At 36.4% G+C, this 17,329-nt stretch overlaps 1 protein-coding gene across 2 annotated transcripts in view; it reads right to left on the reverse strand.

Moving 5' to 3' along the window:
- Window positions 1-328: 328 nt before the first annotated feature.
- Window positions 329-17,329, reverse strand: part of SKAP2 (src kinase associated phosphoprotein 2) — a 116,014-nt gene continuing 99,013 nt past the window's right edge. For both annotated transcript variants that reach the window (XM_080610159.1, XM_080610158.1), the window contains 3 exons: window positions 10,748-10,860; window positions 1,090-1,191; window positions 329-695 (listed from right to left, as the gene is read on the reverse strand). In XM_080610159.1, the coding sequence (XP_080466285.1) occupies window positions 1,099-1,191; window positions 10,748-10,860 (206 nt within the window). In that variant the 3' untranslated portion in view covers window positions 329-695; window positions 1,090-1,098. The remainder of the gene's footprint in view (window positions 696-1,089; window positions 1,192-10,747; window positions 10,861-17,329) is intronic.

Here is a 17,329-nt window from a genome sequence, read left to right on the forward strand (position 1 = left end):
TGGTTTAATATATTCTCATTTTTATAAATTTTCACATCACTCGTATCTCCAAGTGAGAATGGTATCAGGGCAGTATTACCACGCACGCTGATTTAGTATCAGCAAAAGAACCAAGGCTTCATTTTGTGGTAACAAAATAATAATTAACAATGCAATATTGAATATATGAGAAAAATTAATCATTGGCTAAAGCAAAATACACAAACATTTGGAAACAGAATTCCCTGAAGACTTGAAATATTACACATAAATTTTGCTTGATTCTCCTAGGAAACTGCACAAAACATACAGTGAGCATTAAAAGGTTAATGCATGCATGAACTGAGTAACAGTTTTCTACTTTCAAAGTTCACATTAATTTTTCTAAATCTGAGGAAATCCCCTGAAAGAACACAAACCCATCGCTATGCAGAGTGCTGCTAGTATGCTGAAGGAAAAAGCAACAGGCACGATTTGGCTGTTTGTGCCCCATATGTTAATTACCATCTACTTCATTTCCTAGCGTTACAATTCTATAAAAAGAAGAACATTTCCTCAGAATTATGATCAATTACAGTTTTTAATGTTTAAAATACACAAGGCAATGATCTGACTACATTCACTGAAACCACAGAACGTGTACGGCAGAATCTTCTTCTTTCGGAGGCCGGGTCTGTAAGCTGCAGCTGCACACCACTCCCAAGTGCAGATTTCTCCTGATTAGGAAGAAGGAAGTTGAAAGTTCATCATTAAACAGAAAACCTCAAGCGCATGTCAAACCCTGACCAAATATCTATCCCATTCCACAGTTTTCTGCACAGATACATGCGTATATACTAAAGCAATAAAACTACAAAGCACATGAATTCTACTGAAAAAGAAAATCTGGAAAAGGAACATAGTTATAAAATACATCATCTTTTGTACACTGTGGTTTCATATTTCATACAGAATCCAAGAAAAAGTGCTTTAATTGAACCTTCAATATATTTTGCCATAATCTTTATGTTAACAGGACTCCTGCAAAGGTTCCAGGAAAGAAATACTTATGAAACAGAGAACAAGGGAACATATAAGCCATTACAGAAGATTGGATTAAAATGTACTTACCCAGGCCTCTCAAATATCATACATCTCCATTATGTAGGCTTTAGGCACCAAGCCAATGGTTCCCTTCATTTCTCCTACCCACCAGCCAAATCTATTGTACTCCTAATTGAAAACAATATGCAATATTAACCTTTAGTCTGATATAAATGCAATAGTTTTGTATGCAACTCCTTATGGATGCTTTCTCTTATATACAGTTATAACCATTTCAACTGAAAATTAAAACATTGTATCTTTTTGTTGGAGGCATTCACATGCACTGTTAGGCAAACGCAGAAGTTAAGTTTTAAGAAGGCCAGACATACTCAGGAAAATGTCTTAATTACAGCCACGCTTCTCTATAACACCTACTAAAAATAGCCGACCTCTATCCTCTATTCATCACAAATAGAAAAGCCTTATCTTTGAAGCTAAAATCTAATAGCGCAATGTTGACCTATAAGAATCAACTGGGATTCTTTTAGTACCACAAGGCTAAACCCTAAGAAACTTACAATCAACTTTACTTTAAAAGCTACTCTGCTCAAATGTGAAGGGAACACTATGTATCTAATACATAATCTCTTTCTATGGACAAAGTCTACCCTTGCTTTAGGCTTGCAGAAAATTCTACAGCAGATCTCACATGTCTGACAGATGACTAATGTACTTTTGTTTGAAATTTGTTTAGGCTTAGTGAGATAAATATGAAACAAAATTAATTATAATAGTTTAAAGAAATAATATCTTCCAAAAGCAATACCAAGTATTGTGGGATCCAAATTTAATTTTTTTTCCTATGAGGTAAATATTTTAAGATCAATCCTAACAGCAGTTCAATAAATTGTAACAGCTGAAATTGCACACACACATATATTGAGTTACAAATGAAGCATTATTAAAACAGAGACCCTATTCAAAATTGAATGATCAGTAAGACAGAAATTACTTTGGAACAAACACGGAAAATACAAAATACACAGATATCTCTGGTAAGCAACATCTGCCTCCTGCTACGCTGCTCTTCCGATGAGAAAAGCAAAAGGCTGTAGGATTTTGAATTAATGGTCCTACTGAGATGAAGCTATTATTTTGACTGTAGATAAAGTTTTTTGGTTATAAATAGTCAAGCGGAGCTTAAGGGTTAATGGAGTTTCATTAGAGCCTGAGCTATAATGATTTGCTGCTGGCATATTTGGCCGGGTAGAGAGTTCTCTAGGGTCCTATGAGGTGCTTAGTGTACTCAGCTCTCCCTGTGCTTAACTACAATGAAGCCCTGCTGATGGCCCACTTTCACGTGGGCTCAGGGGTTTTTGTGTTTTGTTGGAGGGTTTTTGCCTTTTTATTTGCTTTAAACATGCTTACATGCAGGCACACACACACTTTTATATTTTCTTATTGTGGAAGGCTGAACACCAGTCTTAAATTAAACATTTTCTTCCTTCACTTCATGGTGAATTGGTGATTTAAAAGATCGCATCCTACTACCCATAAAATACTGCAGTAAGCGTGCTTTAAAGAAAATCCACATTAAAAAGCAGCAGGAAAACCTCTGTTTTTGCTGTGAACATACAAATGAGAAAGCTGCAAAAATAATTCCACCTTCTTTCCCCTTCCACTCCAGAGCAGACTGCTGGGACTGGGGCTGGTCTGGAAGTCTAGAGGTATCTGGACTTGATCTTCAGTGCAAACTGCTCTCTACAGAAGTTAAGAACCCCTCATAACTTTTCCCATGGGGGTACGCTTTACACCCCAAATCCTTAAAGGCTAAATAATAACCTGACACTGAGGTTTACAATGTTCCAGATCAGCCTGTTTTAAGATCTGTGGTTTATCTCACAATGCACTGGTTATATATACAAGCCGGTTTTCTAGACTGAAGTGGGAAATTGCTGAAGGGAGCAGTACTCACGTATACTACTGGAATCTCAGCAATAAATCTCTCCAAGAGAAAGCAACAAAAGATCTTAAGCTGCTACATGGAACTCGTGAAGTGACTGACAAAAGTGATTAAGCAAGTTTTGCTAGACATCAGCCAAAAAAACAAACAACACATGAAATGAGGGAAGTGGCTTAGTTAAGCGGTCATTAAATTGCATATGACAAATGGCACAGAAAAAGCCTGTAGACTACATTATCCATTGAAAATGTCCCGCTTAGCAACACTACATGAACTTAGAAACAATTGTTTTAAAAGAAACAATTCAGATACCTCAAATTAAAATTAAAAGCATGCTGCTGTTTTGAAAACTTTCTGGGTTTTGCTACTTACTAACACACCACTTACTGCTCTGGCATGAAGCTAAGTGAGAAGATGAAATGGATGTTGATGTAACAGACTAGTAAACTAATTTAAGGATTCACTGCAACCATTACACCATACAGACAATATTGCAACACAGAAGCTTTTACTTTACATTCCTATTCTTTGCATGGGTCTCAAGAGCAACATGAATCCCAATTAAACTATCTGCAGACTGTAGAAGCCCAAACAAAAATATAATGCAGATACCTCACTACCAAGAATATAAAACTTTAATCTCAGGGTTTAGAATAATTAGATAGCACTCCTTTTTAGCCTGATTAAAGTACAGACATTTCTCTTTAAACTCCTAACCACTCGTTTCCGTCCTCAGTACCACAAAAGAGTGCTTACTGGTCAGGCAGATAAGCAGTCTCCCCGCCATCACCACCATTCCTTTTTTGAAGCCGCATATAAAATCCAAATTGATGCATTGTTTCTATCAACATTAGCAACTATAAACTGCTTTATAGCAATATAATTTAATTATTACACTGCTGTTGTGAGGTCCATATGCCTGTTACTGCTGCTTAAGATGTGTAGAATAAAACCCTAAAGCCCACATTTGTGGGAAAGGATGATTAATACACAGAAGGATACGAGTACAGTTTGGAGTTTTATATGAATTCTTAAGAGTTGGGAATCACAGTGCTCTTGCAAGCATCAGCTTCAGATCTCAGGTACCACTGGGTTTACCATCTGGTATCCTTCACCGCATTCAGCTCTTAACATCACTGCTAACATAGGCAAGCGACTATACTTCAGAAGGACTGATAAAATAATGAAGAGTCCTTTAATCTAAGGAACCATTGTAGTCAATTTATAAGAAATATTGCATCCCTTTGTAGGATGTGTAATTATTTTCTATTAATCATGTGCTATAAAGCTACATTATGTGGTTATTCTGTTATCACTAGAAAGAGGCCTGCAGTCAGCTCCTGACAATGTTAGGTAATTACTAACACAAAGCTTCTTTCTCTGTATGTAGAAATGCTATCAAGATCCAGAGGTGCTGTGACGCTCGCTGTATGAAAATAACTCTCCAAAGAAATTCAATAACTGCAAAATTAATTGCTCCAAGGCAAATAGAGGGATAGGAGAGGGGGGCAGGGCCAGATCCAGCAGCCCTGCAATGAGGAGAATGCACAAGTGTGCGGCCAGGGCTCTGCCATGTGACTGGGAGCACATTTGCCATACCAGGCAATGTTAGGCAGAGGCAGGGGGAGGAAGGGGCCACCGCAACCCCTGGAAGACAAGCACCAGGGCAAAGGAATGTATTATGCCAAATAATACAAAACAACCACCTTAACAATGACCAAGTGCTTTCTAAGCTACTTCCACTGTCTGTCAGTGTGGATTTATTTTTCCCCCTCCCCTAAGCAGAAATCTATTAACCAAAGTGAAGCAATTTTACAGTGCAGCAAGGAACAGGTTAACAACATTTAACGTGCTGGCAAAACACTCTGTACAGAGCACTATGATAGCAGGGGAAAACAATCCCATCAGAGTTTACAGGCTCTTGAAATGCTCTCAACTGAACACACTGTGAGCAGATGCTGTTTCTTGTCCCCATCCCAATTTCCCTGCACTGATATGTATGCATGTGTGACTCCATGAGACATTGATTGTAAAAGTTTTTGCACTTGGGGAAATCACAGTAAGGTAGAAATACACTACCTGCTTTTTACAGATACCTTTTAAGTCCATAATTTCTGTACTATGCAGAAGAGAATTTTGATATGCAAGAAGATAAAATTTTTACACTCAAGGGGATTTCCAAAACAGTCTCTACCTTTAGAACAGATCCTCTGTGTAAATGAGGATCTCCAGATGCTTCGCACCATATTAACTTCAGCAAAAGTTGAAAACATCTGGTCCTTATGCAATTGGTCCCTATTGTTCAATGCATATGGTATGGTTTTTGTGTTTTGTGGGGTAGGATTTTTTATTTGTTTTGTTTCTTTAAAAATGTTGCTGAAAATCATCATTGTGTTTCAATGCCTTGAAGAAAACAATGCAGTTGTATTTAAAGAAACGCAACTGAAGTGTGTGAATTCAAGATTTTTCTCCTGTTCTCTTCCAGTGGCACTATAAGTAATATAAACTTACTGGCTGAAGATCTGCAAACTTTAAAACTGAAGGCAAATGTATCTGTAGGCCTGTTTGGGGTTAAAATAAGTGGCCTCTCCCATCAAGCTAAAGATGTGCAGGAAGCAGGGAGAATTTTTTATTTTTAGTAAGAATATCCTGGGGGGCAATTCTGGCAATATAATATTTTAAAACATCTCCAATTCATCCAGGAGATTCAGACTAGCTAAAAGTTTTAGAACTTCCTCTGGTGTAATTGCTGGATGATACACTATCAACCAGGGAGTATTTTTGCCACAGAACAGCATTTCCTCTAAAAAGCAGAAAATGACAGATGTTTTAGATAACTGAATAAGACTTGTTCACAGGTAGTAGAGTTGTTTTAAGACAGCAATAAAATGGTCATCTTTAAGAATGCAAGTCTTAGATTTATTGTATAGTTGTATTATTAGGTTTTATTTCCTGCAATGATGTGAGACAAAATAGACACCAGTTAGAGAGTTCCCATATAAAATCAGGGTAAGTAGACTGAATTCTGAACCAAAACTGGCCACTGAAAACACCTTTAATGATAGAAGGCCATTTTATTTTCCATTAGATAGCACAATGCCAATTTTTTTTTTTAATCAGTTAGGTAAGTGCTTACATCTAATCAGTATGCAAACCAACAGAGCTACAATCGTTTTGCCTTAGTCTGTCCTCACTAACCTTCCATTTAAAGGCCTTTGCTCCTATCTGATGTTTAAACATATACCTATTTTTTTGCCCTGTAAGCAATATACCTAAACAAGCCACAAGAAGGAAGCATACAACATCACATTGTATTTTAGTTTTGATCAGAAGCATCCCACTGAAGTGAATCTCCCAGTGCTCCCACTTTGCCCACCTTGGCTCACTTTACAGAGCCATCAGTCTCAGAGCACCCATGCCACATTTCTTTCAGAAGCTAAAATGAAAGATGCACTTGAATATGTTCCAATCACTAATGTGTTCTCATTCACTAAACCAGGCTGGACCTCTTCGGACATCAAAGCCCTTTGAAAACACACAGTGTGGACACCAGGGCCTCAGCACTAAGTGCTTCACTCTGCAAATCTGCTCCTATTGGTACTCCCTATTTGCTACGGTAGACATAGGCAGTATGGTCATGGAAAGGGAAACTACTGTTAAATGTGGATCTCAGTATGATCTGCCAAAAAACAGCCTTTCACACCATGTTGAAAAATACTGAATAAATACATTTTATGAAGATTATAGAGATAATGTACAAAATGCTCACACTGATTATGAAACAGCTGCACCGTTAAGTTGTGCTTTACTTCATAAGCAACAATCTGAAGTATGGAGATTTTGTTTGTCTGCTCAACTTGTATTTTTGCTTAGCAAAATGTGAGCATTTTAGCAGACGTTTATTGTATTGAAAGAACAAAAATCTGTCACACTGGAAATGTACAACCACTGAATAAACGCAATCTAGATGGAGTTAACACTCTACTTGCATGGAAAATTCTAGAGCAAAGGGTTAAGTCATAGATGCGATTTCCATGAATCATAAATACAAGGGTGAGCAGCATGATATTTCACTAGCATGTGCTGAAATACTAAAACAGGAAGGAGAATTCCAATTTAAGACATAATTTCTGATTTTGAAGTATTATTTATTGCTTTAATGCAAATATAAATATAAATATAAATAAGAAGGAAATTAAATTAGCTTCAAAGTTAAGAAATGTTAGTAATTTTACTAAGCATAAGTAAAGCATAATAACAGAAGTAAATTTTACATTTACTTTAGTCACCTGCTAACATAAGTTAATTTCCATTACTACGTGCATTTGGCTAATGAAACTATGGAAGGTCCCAACACAAAATACGCACCTAAAGCAAACAAATACTGCAAGTGCTGCATGCATAAATTGTGCATACAAACTTTAACAAAAGGAATAATAATATAGCTACTTCCACTCCCAGTTGTGTTTGTTTCTGAAGATTGACTTTCTGAGTAGAGCTATGGAAGACTTTTAAAAGAATTGTTATGCCACAGTTTGTTTCCTCATTTATCATACAGGGTTGAAAACAAAGGCAAGCCCATAAATGAATGGGAGGTAAGAACAATAATAATTTTAGAAAACAGGAAGCCGAAGGATCACATTTCTAATAGTCAGTATTAATTAAAAAGTCAATATTAACTAAAAAATCTTATTAATGAGTCCCTCTATCAGTATGGCTATAAAATGTTTTCTGCTGCATAGCAGGAGAGGGGTATAGAGTTTTCTGAATGTTCATATGATTCACAGCGTAAGTTATAACAGCCACTTTTATATATTCAGTTATATATATAGTACTCTAGAATATTATAAATTAAACCAATAATGAGTTTATCTGTACAGACACATTGATCAATTAATCTGAAAATTTAACTATTTTTATAAATAAAGAAAAGCTAACAATTATTATTTCAACAGTTCTGTTAATTCTGCCCAGATTAAAAAACCCAACTTTTGAAAGAAACTCTCAAAGGTAGAAAAATCTATAAAAAAGGTTTGGGTTGGGTTTTTTTTTCGGAAGAGCCCATAGGACTGCTGCCACACAAAAGCAACAACTGACATAAATATTTAGAAAAATAGCTAAAATAGTTTCTGAATGCACCTGTGAAACAAGGAAAACATGCTTTTCTACAGTAATTACACTAGCCAGGCATCGACATTTGTATTATCAGAGTAAAAGCATGCAAACCATGCTCACTCCACTAACACTGTATTCCCAGTTTAAATTGATTCCCAGTTTAAAGCAAATTAGGGGGGATTTGTCTTTGCATAACACTCAGCTATTTTAGGACGCAAATGTTGCCAATCTGAAAGCTTGCGCCCATTCTTCTAACAGGAATTCACCTAGAAAGGTACACATAACATATCGCTTCTCTTGCTTTATTTAAATTCTATCCATGCCCAAACTGCTAAACTGGTTCCGAATCACTTCTGTTGTACTAATGATCTCATTTCTTGGAAACAAAAGTGTCGCTCTTCCCCTCAAAAAGGTATGTGAGAAAGCAGGTAAAAATATATTGCTTTGGCATAACTATTGCTGGGAGAGACAAATATCTATCTTATCAGATTCATCAGAGCAAGCTATACCTTTTATATTTCATTGTAAAACAAAGAACTATTACATGTTGCACAAATACACTCGCTATTTTGTTAATGCCTCACCCTTCCTACTACAATACTGCTGTACCCATACTCACTTCCTTATCAGGAAAATGTGATTTTCAAGAGTAATGTTCATACCTGGGTGACATATGATAGAAAGGCAATAAAGCCATAGCCGGGTTCAAGCTGAAGCTGAATTTATGACACCATTTTGGATCCATTCACATCGCCTCCTGTCAGTACCTGCATCTCTCATTTTCAACCACTAGATGGTGTGAAAAAATAAAAGAATTGCCAAGGCTTCCTACCGACTGCCACAAAATCCGAGTATTAATGTTGTGGCTTAGGAAATGCACCTTGAAGAAAAGTCTTGACCAACTTCAAGATGGTTAAGTTCACTTTTCCTTTGGTTATATTTCCACTTGCCAGACAAAGAGCTCGTAAATGATCAGACCTTGAAACTGAATCAAGTGGAGGGTTAAGATGGATAATTCTCTGGCACTTTCCCCTCCAAGGACCCTAAATTCAGAGCTGACAGCAGTGGCCAACACTCATTTTTCTGAAAAAGCTGTAACAATCTTTAAGTGAAACGGGGCTGAATTTTCTAGGCTGTATTTTGGAGTAGAAATCATTCCCAAAGAGAGAGGCTCTATATATCTGGAGCAGCAGCAAGCCTGTTTCAAGGACCGATTACGGATTAATCACGGCATGACCACAGGACAGTTGATATACAGAGGACAGCTTAAGCTACTGTTTTTCTATTCGGCTCCATATTTTAGATTAAATTTCTTGCTCTTTTGGAGAAGGAGCAAATGATTTTTTCACCTACAAACTGAAGATTAAGATTTTATAGTCCACATACCATATCAGAAGAGTACAACCCACAAAGAGGCCAAACTCATACAGTGGAAATAGTCTGTTCATGGGCTTTTTGGGGGGCAGAAGTAGAGCAGGAAGAAGTGGTTATTTTAAATTAGATGCTGTATAACTGCTTGAAAGTCTGCCTAATCCAAGAGTGTTATCCGGCCTTTAGTAATGCAATGTAGTTATTAATTTAAGTGACAATGAAATACTTCTAAAGACATACATGGTCACATTACCATTAGTAATATATCTTCTACATTTTTATATAGGACCATCTTTCTATCCATAAATCTTAAATTTATTTAAAACAGAAGCTGTTACATTTATTATCCGGAAACACTGTAGTTAAATGTATCAGTGAAGATTTAAAGCAATTGTGACAAAACTGAGAAGTTTGAAACTGAGACAGATGCCTTTAGCTTGCATGCACCTACTTGTATATTTCAATGACCTATGATATCTTTGGCATTAATTATACTGAACAGCAATTACATCTGAGATATATATTCTACATACATTTTAAAAGGTGGGTTTTTTCCAATGAGAACTTGAAAAGAGAAATTTTCTTTGATGAATTGTTCAGAAGTAGACTTCAATGGACCATAAGATCTCTATTTTAGGGGAGGTTTTGGTTTTGCGGGGGGGGAGCAGGTTAAGGAAAAATAAGAAAATTAAACAACATTAATGTAAAATAAAATTTTATGCTTATAGTGCTTATCATCACTTCAGATGAGAGGAATTACATTTCTCAATTGCTTTGCAAACAGGAAAGCGGTGAATTAAAAACTGCCCAAATCTGTCAGTGCAAACATATTTGGAATCTGAGCTGCCAAAACAATTACAATATACATACAAAGATGAAAGCATAGTTCAAAAAAACAAACCACCTTCTGTAGCAAGATGCCCAAAACGTCAGAATCAGCACAGTCAGGAATATAAAACAGGAAACAAAAAACATAACATACAAGATAATTTGAAAATCTACAAGGTTAACTTTTACAAGCAGAAAGCACATTGTCTCCCATTAAATCAGTTAACAAATGGTAGCCAAGATTTAACACGTAAATAAACATGCTTTTAAGTCAATTCCTGTTACACAGCTATGTTTTAAATGCGATTATAGTTCATTTGACAAAGTAATTAATTGCAGTGAATATCTGATTGTAAACAAAGGATCTGAAAGGGAGTGCCAGTTTCCCCCCATAGAACTGTGGGAATGTGCCCTTCTGGCATGGCTCGCTTTTTACAACTATGTAGCCCCAGTAGCATCCCATACCTTGCTGAGAATGTAGATAACATCACCACGTTTAAATGTCAACTCATCAGGTACATCTCCTGTGCAGTCCCACAAACCTTGATAGAAATTGGCATAATCGGTATTTTTGTTATCTGTAAAGAAAACAGCATTTTATCACAAAAGGATAAAGACTGAGGGACTAAAGTACAAAGCAATTTATTAAAGCACACTTCTTACTCTTCTTTTTAGAAACTGCTCCTTCATACCACAAAAGGAAGTGGAAAACAAGTTTAATGTGCAAGCCCTTCTTTTGCAAGTCCTATCACTTTAAGACATGCAGCTACAGGTTTTCAAAGCATTTTCCAGCTGCAACTTAAAGCAGCTAGTTTTCTTCTAGAATATATTTCCAGCAAGCCATATTTGTATCTCAACTTGAAACTGATAAAATTGTTACAGTATAATTAATAATAATCTGTGAAAGGAAGCCAAAGTAAGTATTCTGTGATACGCTCCCCCTCCCTCTCCTGTTCCAACAAAACTAAATAACTTCTCTGAGAACCTTTGAGATAATCCTTGATTGTTCCTTCTGAAATATTGGAGAACTTGGAAACTGTTGCTGAAGCTGCATTTTAAAAATATTTGTGTCAGCTCCAGTTTAGGACATTAAGCTCTGGCTAAACATGCAACTACACTACAGTCATAAACTCATCCTTCTAACAGCATAAGCACAATGGATGTGCTGTGTTCAAGCTGCCATACAGACCATTAACTGATTGATTATTTAGCACTCTTTGCTCTGTAATACAGCAATAACACAGTAATAAATGCTTTGTCATACACTTGCAATACAGAGTACATCTACTGAAACACAGTGCTTGCACATGGTTAAATACACTGGCTGCTTCTGTTACACTGCAAACTATTTCCTGTTTTTAATTCCATGAGAACGGAGCATGATGAGTTAATGTAAAAAGAATGTAAGCAATAGCACTAAGATGACCAGTTACATTATGTATACACTAACCAGACAGAATGTATATGTACTAATAATTTACATCACTGGAAAGCTATCTTCTAATTCTGATAACATAAATATCACTGAACTGGCTGGATCAAGGCTGTCATCTTAGTTTTGTTATATGATCCTTGAACAGCAGGCTTGCTGGTTATTCCAGCATATACTAGTTACATTTGCATGTCATTAGCACTCTACATCATTATTTATAGTTTACAATTTAATCATGATTGGTTCACTTTATTACCGAAAAAATCCTGCCAAAATATCAAGTATCAAGACATATAAAGTGTCACGCTATTAAAAAAAAAGCAGGATTGTTGTTTCCTGTTTCGATAGATACCTTGATTTTAATTTTAATACTACCTGTATAAGCAAGAAGGGCTTGTTTTCTATTTATCCATTTCAGTCCATGTTCTGTACTACCTTCTTTTGATGGCAATACTGTCATATGGCTACATAGTTACATATTGAATTTAAAGTTGCTGTGCAAGTTAGCCACTGTTTAATTTTCCATAAACTGGTGATTAATAGCTGCCTCTTGCTATATAGCACTAGGGGGCGTTCTGGCTACCAGTGCACAAATTCCTTTCACCACACTAAAAGCAGCAATACACACATATATAAAAACTCCCAACCATTCAGAAATAGGATATTTAGTTACTGTAAAATGCAGAGGCAGGATTATTTCAAGGGAAGGGTGGAATCAGTTTGAAATGTTATATCTCCAAATTTTGGTCCTTCCTATTTGTCAGCTCATAATTCATCAATTTAGCATTAGACAATTATAAAGAGTAACACAGGCTAACACCAAATTAATTTGTGATAAGTATTAAATCAAACCTCTCCTCAGTCTTTTGATACTGCACTGATCCCAGTTCCCAGTTCTATGCCATAAAAGATAATGTAAGGCCACATGAGAAAAAAAAAGAACTATTTTGGTATATCCTACCTTTCAAATCTTTCAGCAGATTTGGTTTAAAATACATTAATCAGGACTTTTACTTCTTCAGAACTGAAATTAAATGAATAATGATTTTTGTCTCTGACCTTTATTAATCTGAGCTCTGTTCTTACTTCTGTGTGTCTGAAGTAACTCCTGTTAACACTAATGGGAGTTGCATGAGGAACATCAGCAACAGAAGAGATCCCACAGCAGGTGAGACACATCTCTCCCTAGATGTTCATCATGAGCATTTAATTAAGCCTTAAAGTGAAAAAGCAACTCAACTAATAACATGGCACCACTGGAAAAGCTGCATTTTAAAATAAGTTTGTTGCAATGGTGAAGATGTTGCCTAAAGACTAACCATGGTTCTGTGCCCTAATTTGTGAATTCAACACAAGACAGAGTTGTTTAAATCAGAAAGCCACATTTCCAGGAAAAACATGTACTAGGAGCACAGAAATGAAAAACAGGGACAGGAAGTGCCAGTGCAAGTTTGTGAACAACTGTGCTGGTCTTCCAACAAGTTTTAATTTCATACTTGAAATCCTATCTTGTACCCACCAGCACAAATTTCTCAAAATTCTTTAATTGCAACTATGCACGCATAAAAGCAAATTGTAAACTTAACTCCAGAATCTATACATCTAAAAGGCAAAATACCTCATAAAATTATTCCCAGCACTACACAAACACAGAGGTAGAACAAAAAAAAAAGCTGCAAAACCCTCTGCAAAACATAAGCCCATTATTTCTTACTTCAGTCCCTCTTTCAGTCGGGGAAGACCCTGCCAAATTTCATTTGATTGCCTCTGAAGAACTGAAGAAACCAAAACCAGGAGACCTGGGTGAAGGAATTTGGCATTTATACAGTAATGAAATGATCTGGGCCTTTTTAAACACACAATACCTGAAAACAGCTGGTGGATTTAGCATCTAGAACTTATGTGCCCACTAGAGTTCAGATTCAAAAGGTGCTGATTTGCTGGCATTACTCTGTCACAAATACATTCTATTTTTACACACTCTGAAATGTTGTGTGCCTTAAACATACTATGATGATGTTAATTACTAAAGTCTGTAGTATTTTGAAGGCATGATCACTTATGCCGCAAATACAAGACAAGACCAAAGAAAATTTAAATGTGTAGCAGGGAGTAGAAAGCAATTTGGTTTTACCTACCCATTGATTTTAATATTACCAATCACAAGAAATGACTGAGCAGGATTTTGGATAGGTTGTTTCTCCAGGAAACACTTTTTTCATTCCAGGACAGATATCTGGATGAACTATCCAACAGTTTCCAAAACTCTTCCATAAAGAATTCCTCACATGGTTTTCTTCTGTCGTCTGTGTTTTTCCAGTAACAACAGTAGTAGGAAAAACAGATATTTTTCTCCAATATACTGATGAAAACACTTCAGAGTTTATTTGACATATCAAACAGCAATGGCTGCCAGCCTTCCTCACAGTCTGCATATTTTACTGAAACATACTGGCACCTGACAATAAATGCTTGAAGAAAGAAAGGTGACAAGCATCATCAAGCATGTTCTTCAAATCTTGTAGACTGTTTAAAACTTAAGAATGCCCGCAGATTATTCAAGGGAAAATAAAATTATAAGAATATTCTAAAAGCCTCAATAGACAGAGAAAAACAAACCCTGGGAAAAAAACCCAACAGATTAGGAGCACTTATTTCAGAGCGATTTAATTGTGCTGTCCCATTGCAGCCTGAGGCAATCTATCTGCAGGCTGTTCCATTCCTGACCACTACCTTTTGACCATTTTGACACATGCCATTTCTGAGCACAAACCTGTCAGAACCCTGAACTGACCAAAACAAAATCAGGAATTATAGCTCAAATACGGAAATGCACTACTTAAAACATTAGAATAAATGTGACTGTGCCTGATTTCCACTCACCTTCCATTTTAACATTGATGGCAACTAAATTAGCAAACCCTACAACAGTAGTGACTTAGAGCTAGAGTTATATTACCTGCTTAGTCATTGCTTATGGAACGAACATATATATATGCTTTCTTTTCACCACTGTGGTCCACTGCCCAGTATATTAAACAGCTTGCCATTCTGAATCATATTCCTTGACTCTTGATCAGATTCTTCAAAAGTTTACAGTGTCAGATTTGAAGATTTGAAGATTACGAATCTGAACACAGTAACAACATTTGACAGAGGTGAACTGTATCCTCTTTTAGTGATGATATGCTCAATATTTACCATACTGGAGGCTTAAAGATGGGGAGACAGGTGAAGTTCAGAATTAACAGTACCAGAATGACTGTGTCTTACACAAATGATTTAGACTCTCAGTGTTGAGTCTTAATGCCCAGATGAGACATGCCCTGTTAAAGAACAGTTACTTGTTTGTCCTGATGATGTCCTAAATGGCAAAGAATGCCTGTTACTTACTTACTTGCCCTTTCTCCCACATTCCAGAAAAATTATGAAATAAGGAGAAAACAATTGCAGTGTATTTATGCAGACATAACATCTAATCTAGCCTTATTTGTTCAGTATAATCTTTCTCACTTCCCCTCTCCTACTGATCCTTAGTTACTCTAAAATCATTTACACTAAGACAGCACAGAAAAGGACACTTACTGAAATAGTGATTATGGAAATTATAATGGGTAGATAGTGATACCAAAAAAGGTCCAGCAAGCCATGTTATACAACTGAAACTCTTCAATGCTTCGGTATATTTAAATAGGTCACTAGCAATTCATGTAAAGCTTTCCAGCAGCCACAGTCAGCATCAAGACTTGAGCATCAAGTCTGCACATTAATTGAAGTACAGATTAAGTTAGGGCAAGAAAAGAGTATGAAAAAAAGAAAGTTTTTTGCACTTAACAGGCTGAGCTCAAAACAATTTGCAGGATATTTCCAGGTTTAATAAATTTAGTCAATAAATTAAACTTAAGAATGTATGCACTGCTTGTGTGGGAAATCATGAATATTAAGGATCCAAGTTAGATATTTATTATGTGATGCCTATCAGAAATATTCATGTAAATTCAGCCCTAAAAGTAAAACAAATTTCCAGTGTTAAACAGTTAACTAAGTAAGATCAGATCAGAAAATTACTTCTCGAAATGAATTTGGTATCTGTAGAGAACTGGTATTTTCAAACACATTACACAAATACTAGAAAGACTCATAAGGCTGCTCTCATAGCAGTTGAAACTTTTCAGAAATGAAGGTGCTAAGGTTTTGATTTCCTAAAAGTAGGAACTCCAAGAAGATATATTAGTGAAAATAATAATGCTGCTGGCAACTTTATAACTGGATTGACCCCACGCTCCAATATGACATCATACTTTTATAATTACAGTAATGTCTAAATAAGTACTAAATATGAAGGCTGTAATGAGTCATGTTGTTTTACACATGTTTTTAGCAGAGCACAATGCTAACAGCATCTGATGACTTGGTTCTTGTTTCCTTTCCAAGAAAAGCAACCCAAAACTCCTCACAGCGACCTGTTCCTGCTTTCCTGTATGGCTCAGGAAATCAGGCCTCTGTTTCCTCTCCACATGTTGCAACAGGAAGAGCACTGCAGAGCTACTTCCTAAAGGAACTCTTCTTGCCCACCCTTTCCTTGACAGCCCTGAAAGAATTATGAGTATTAAGTACGATGGGGGAAGGAGAGTCAGTTTGCATGTCAGTGCAGGTCACAGTTACAATGCAGCAGATCTCAAAAAGGTGTAAGGTCTGATAAGAAGCAAGTCTTCTCTACTTGCTGTGTCAAATCGCCAACAGTTTATCTAGAGGTCTGTGCCCTTGAAGCACAAATATATCTTGTTTTTAAGCATAACTGGAAATACCTTTCTGTCAAGAAAAGTTGTCTGGCCATGTGACTTTACATGGGGTATTATTTTTCCAGTCCCAGAGATAATTAGCACAAGGGCAGTTTGCCAAGCTAAAGCTGAGAGAATATCCTTCACAGCCTTTCTGGGCATTTGTGTCCTTTTCCAATTTTTATGCTGCTGTCACTGGACTCTGGCATTTCTTACCCAATTCATTTGCTTTCTGTGGTAATCATATGCACTGAAGATATGCATGGCCAACATTTAAACAGGCTGCAGATCAATTAGTGGTCTTAAGTTTATCTGATTTTTATCAAAGAAGACAGAGCTTTGGGTCGATTGTCAGAGCCTGTGTCAAGTTGACCTTTTCAGAGACGTCTACATTGCCAGTCCCTTGGGCAACTTGTTGTCCCCTGTTAGTCTCTGAATGGCAGAAGTCTGTTCTGCTCAAGCACAAAGTATACACAGATGTCTATATTAGATTCTTATAGGTTTGACAGCAACTGCATGTTGTATCTATAAACTGTCCTTTAGCAGTGACACTTCCTCAATGATGATAAGCTAATTTATGCAACTAAATCTCCTTTGTGCAGAAATGAAAGCTAATTGAGTCATTACAAAGTAATTCAGGAAGGAATACCTTGTATAAATTGGCTTACTTTATAAATCCTTCTCAAGTGGTTTTCATGCATCCTAAGTGGTGCTAAGCAGTTTTGCTGCCATCAAATACCCAGATGAAAAAGACAGCTTTACAGAGCTATAAAAACATTATTTTAACACAGCAAAGGGAAAAGACAAGAAAATAAAGGTAAAAAGAAAGTGCAT

The sequence above is a fragment of the Psittacula echo genome, assembly GCF_963264785.1.
Source record: "Psittacula echo genome assembly, chromosome: 2".
In the NCBI taxonomy this organism is placed as follows: Eukaryota; Metazoa; Chordata; class Aves; order Psittaciformes; family Psittacidae; genus Psittacula; species Psittacula echo.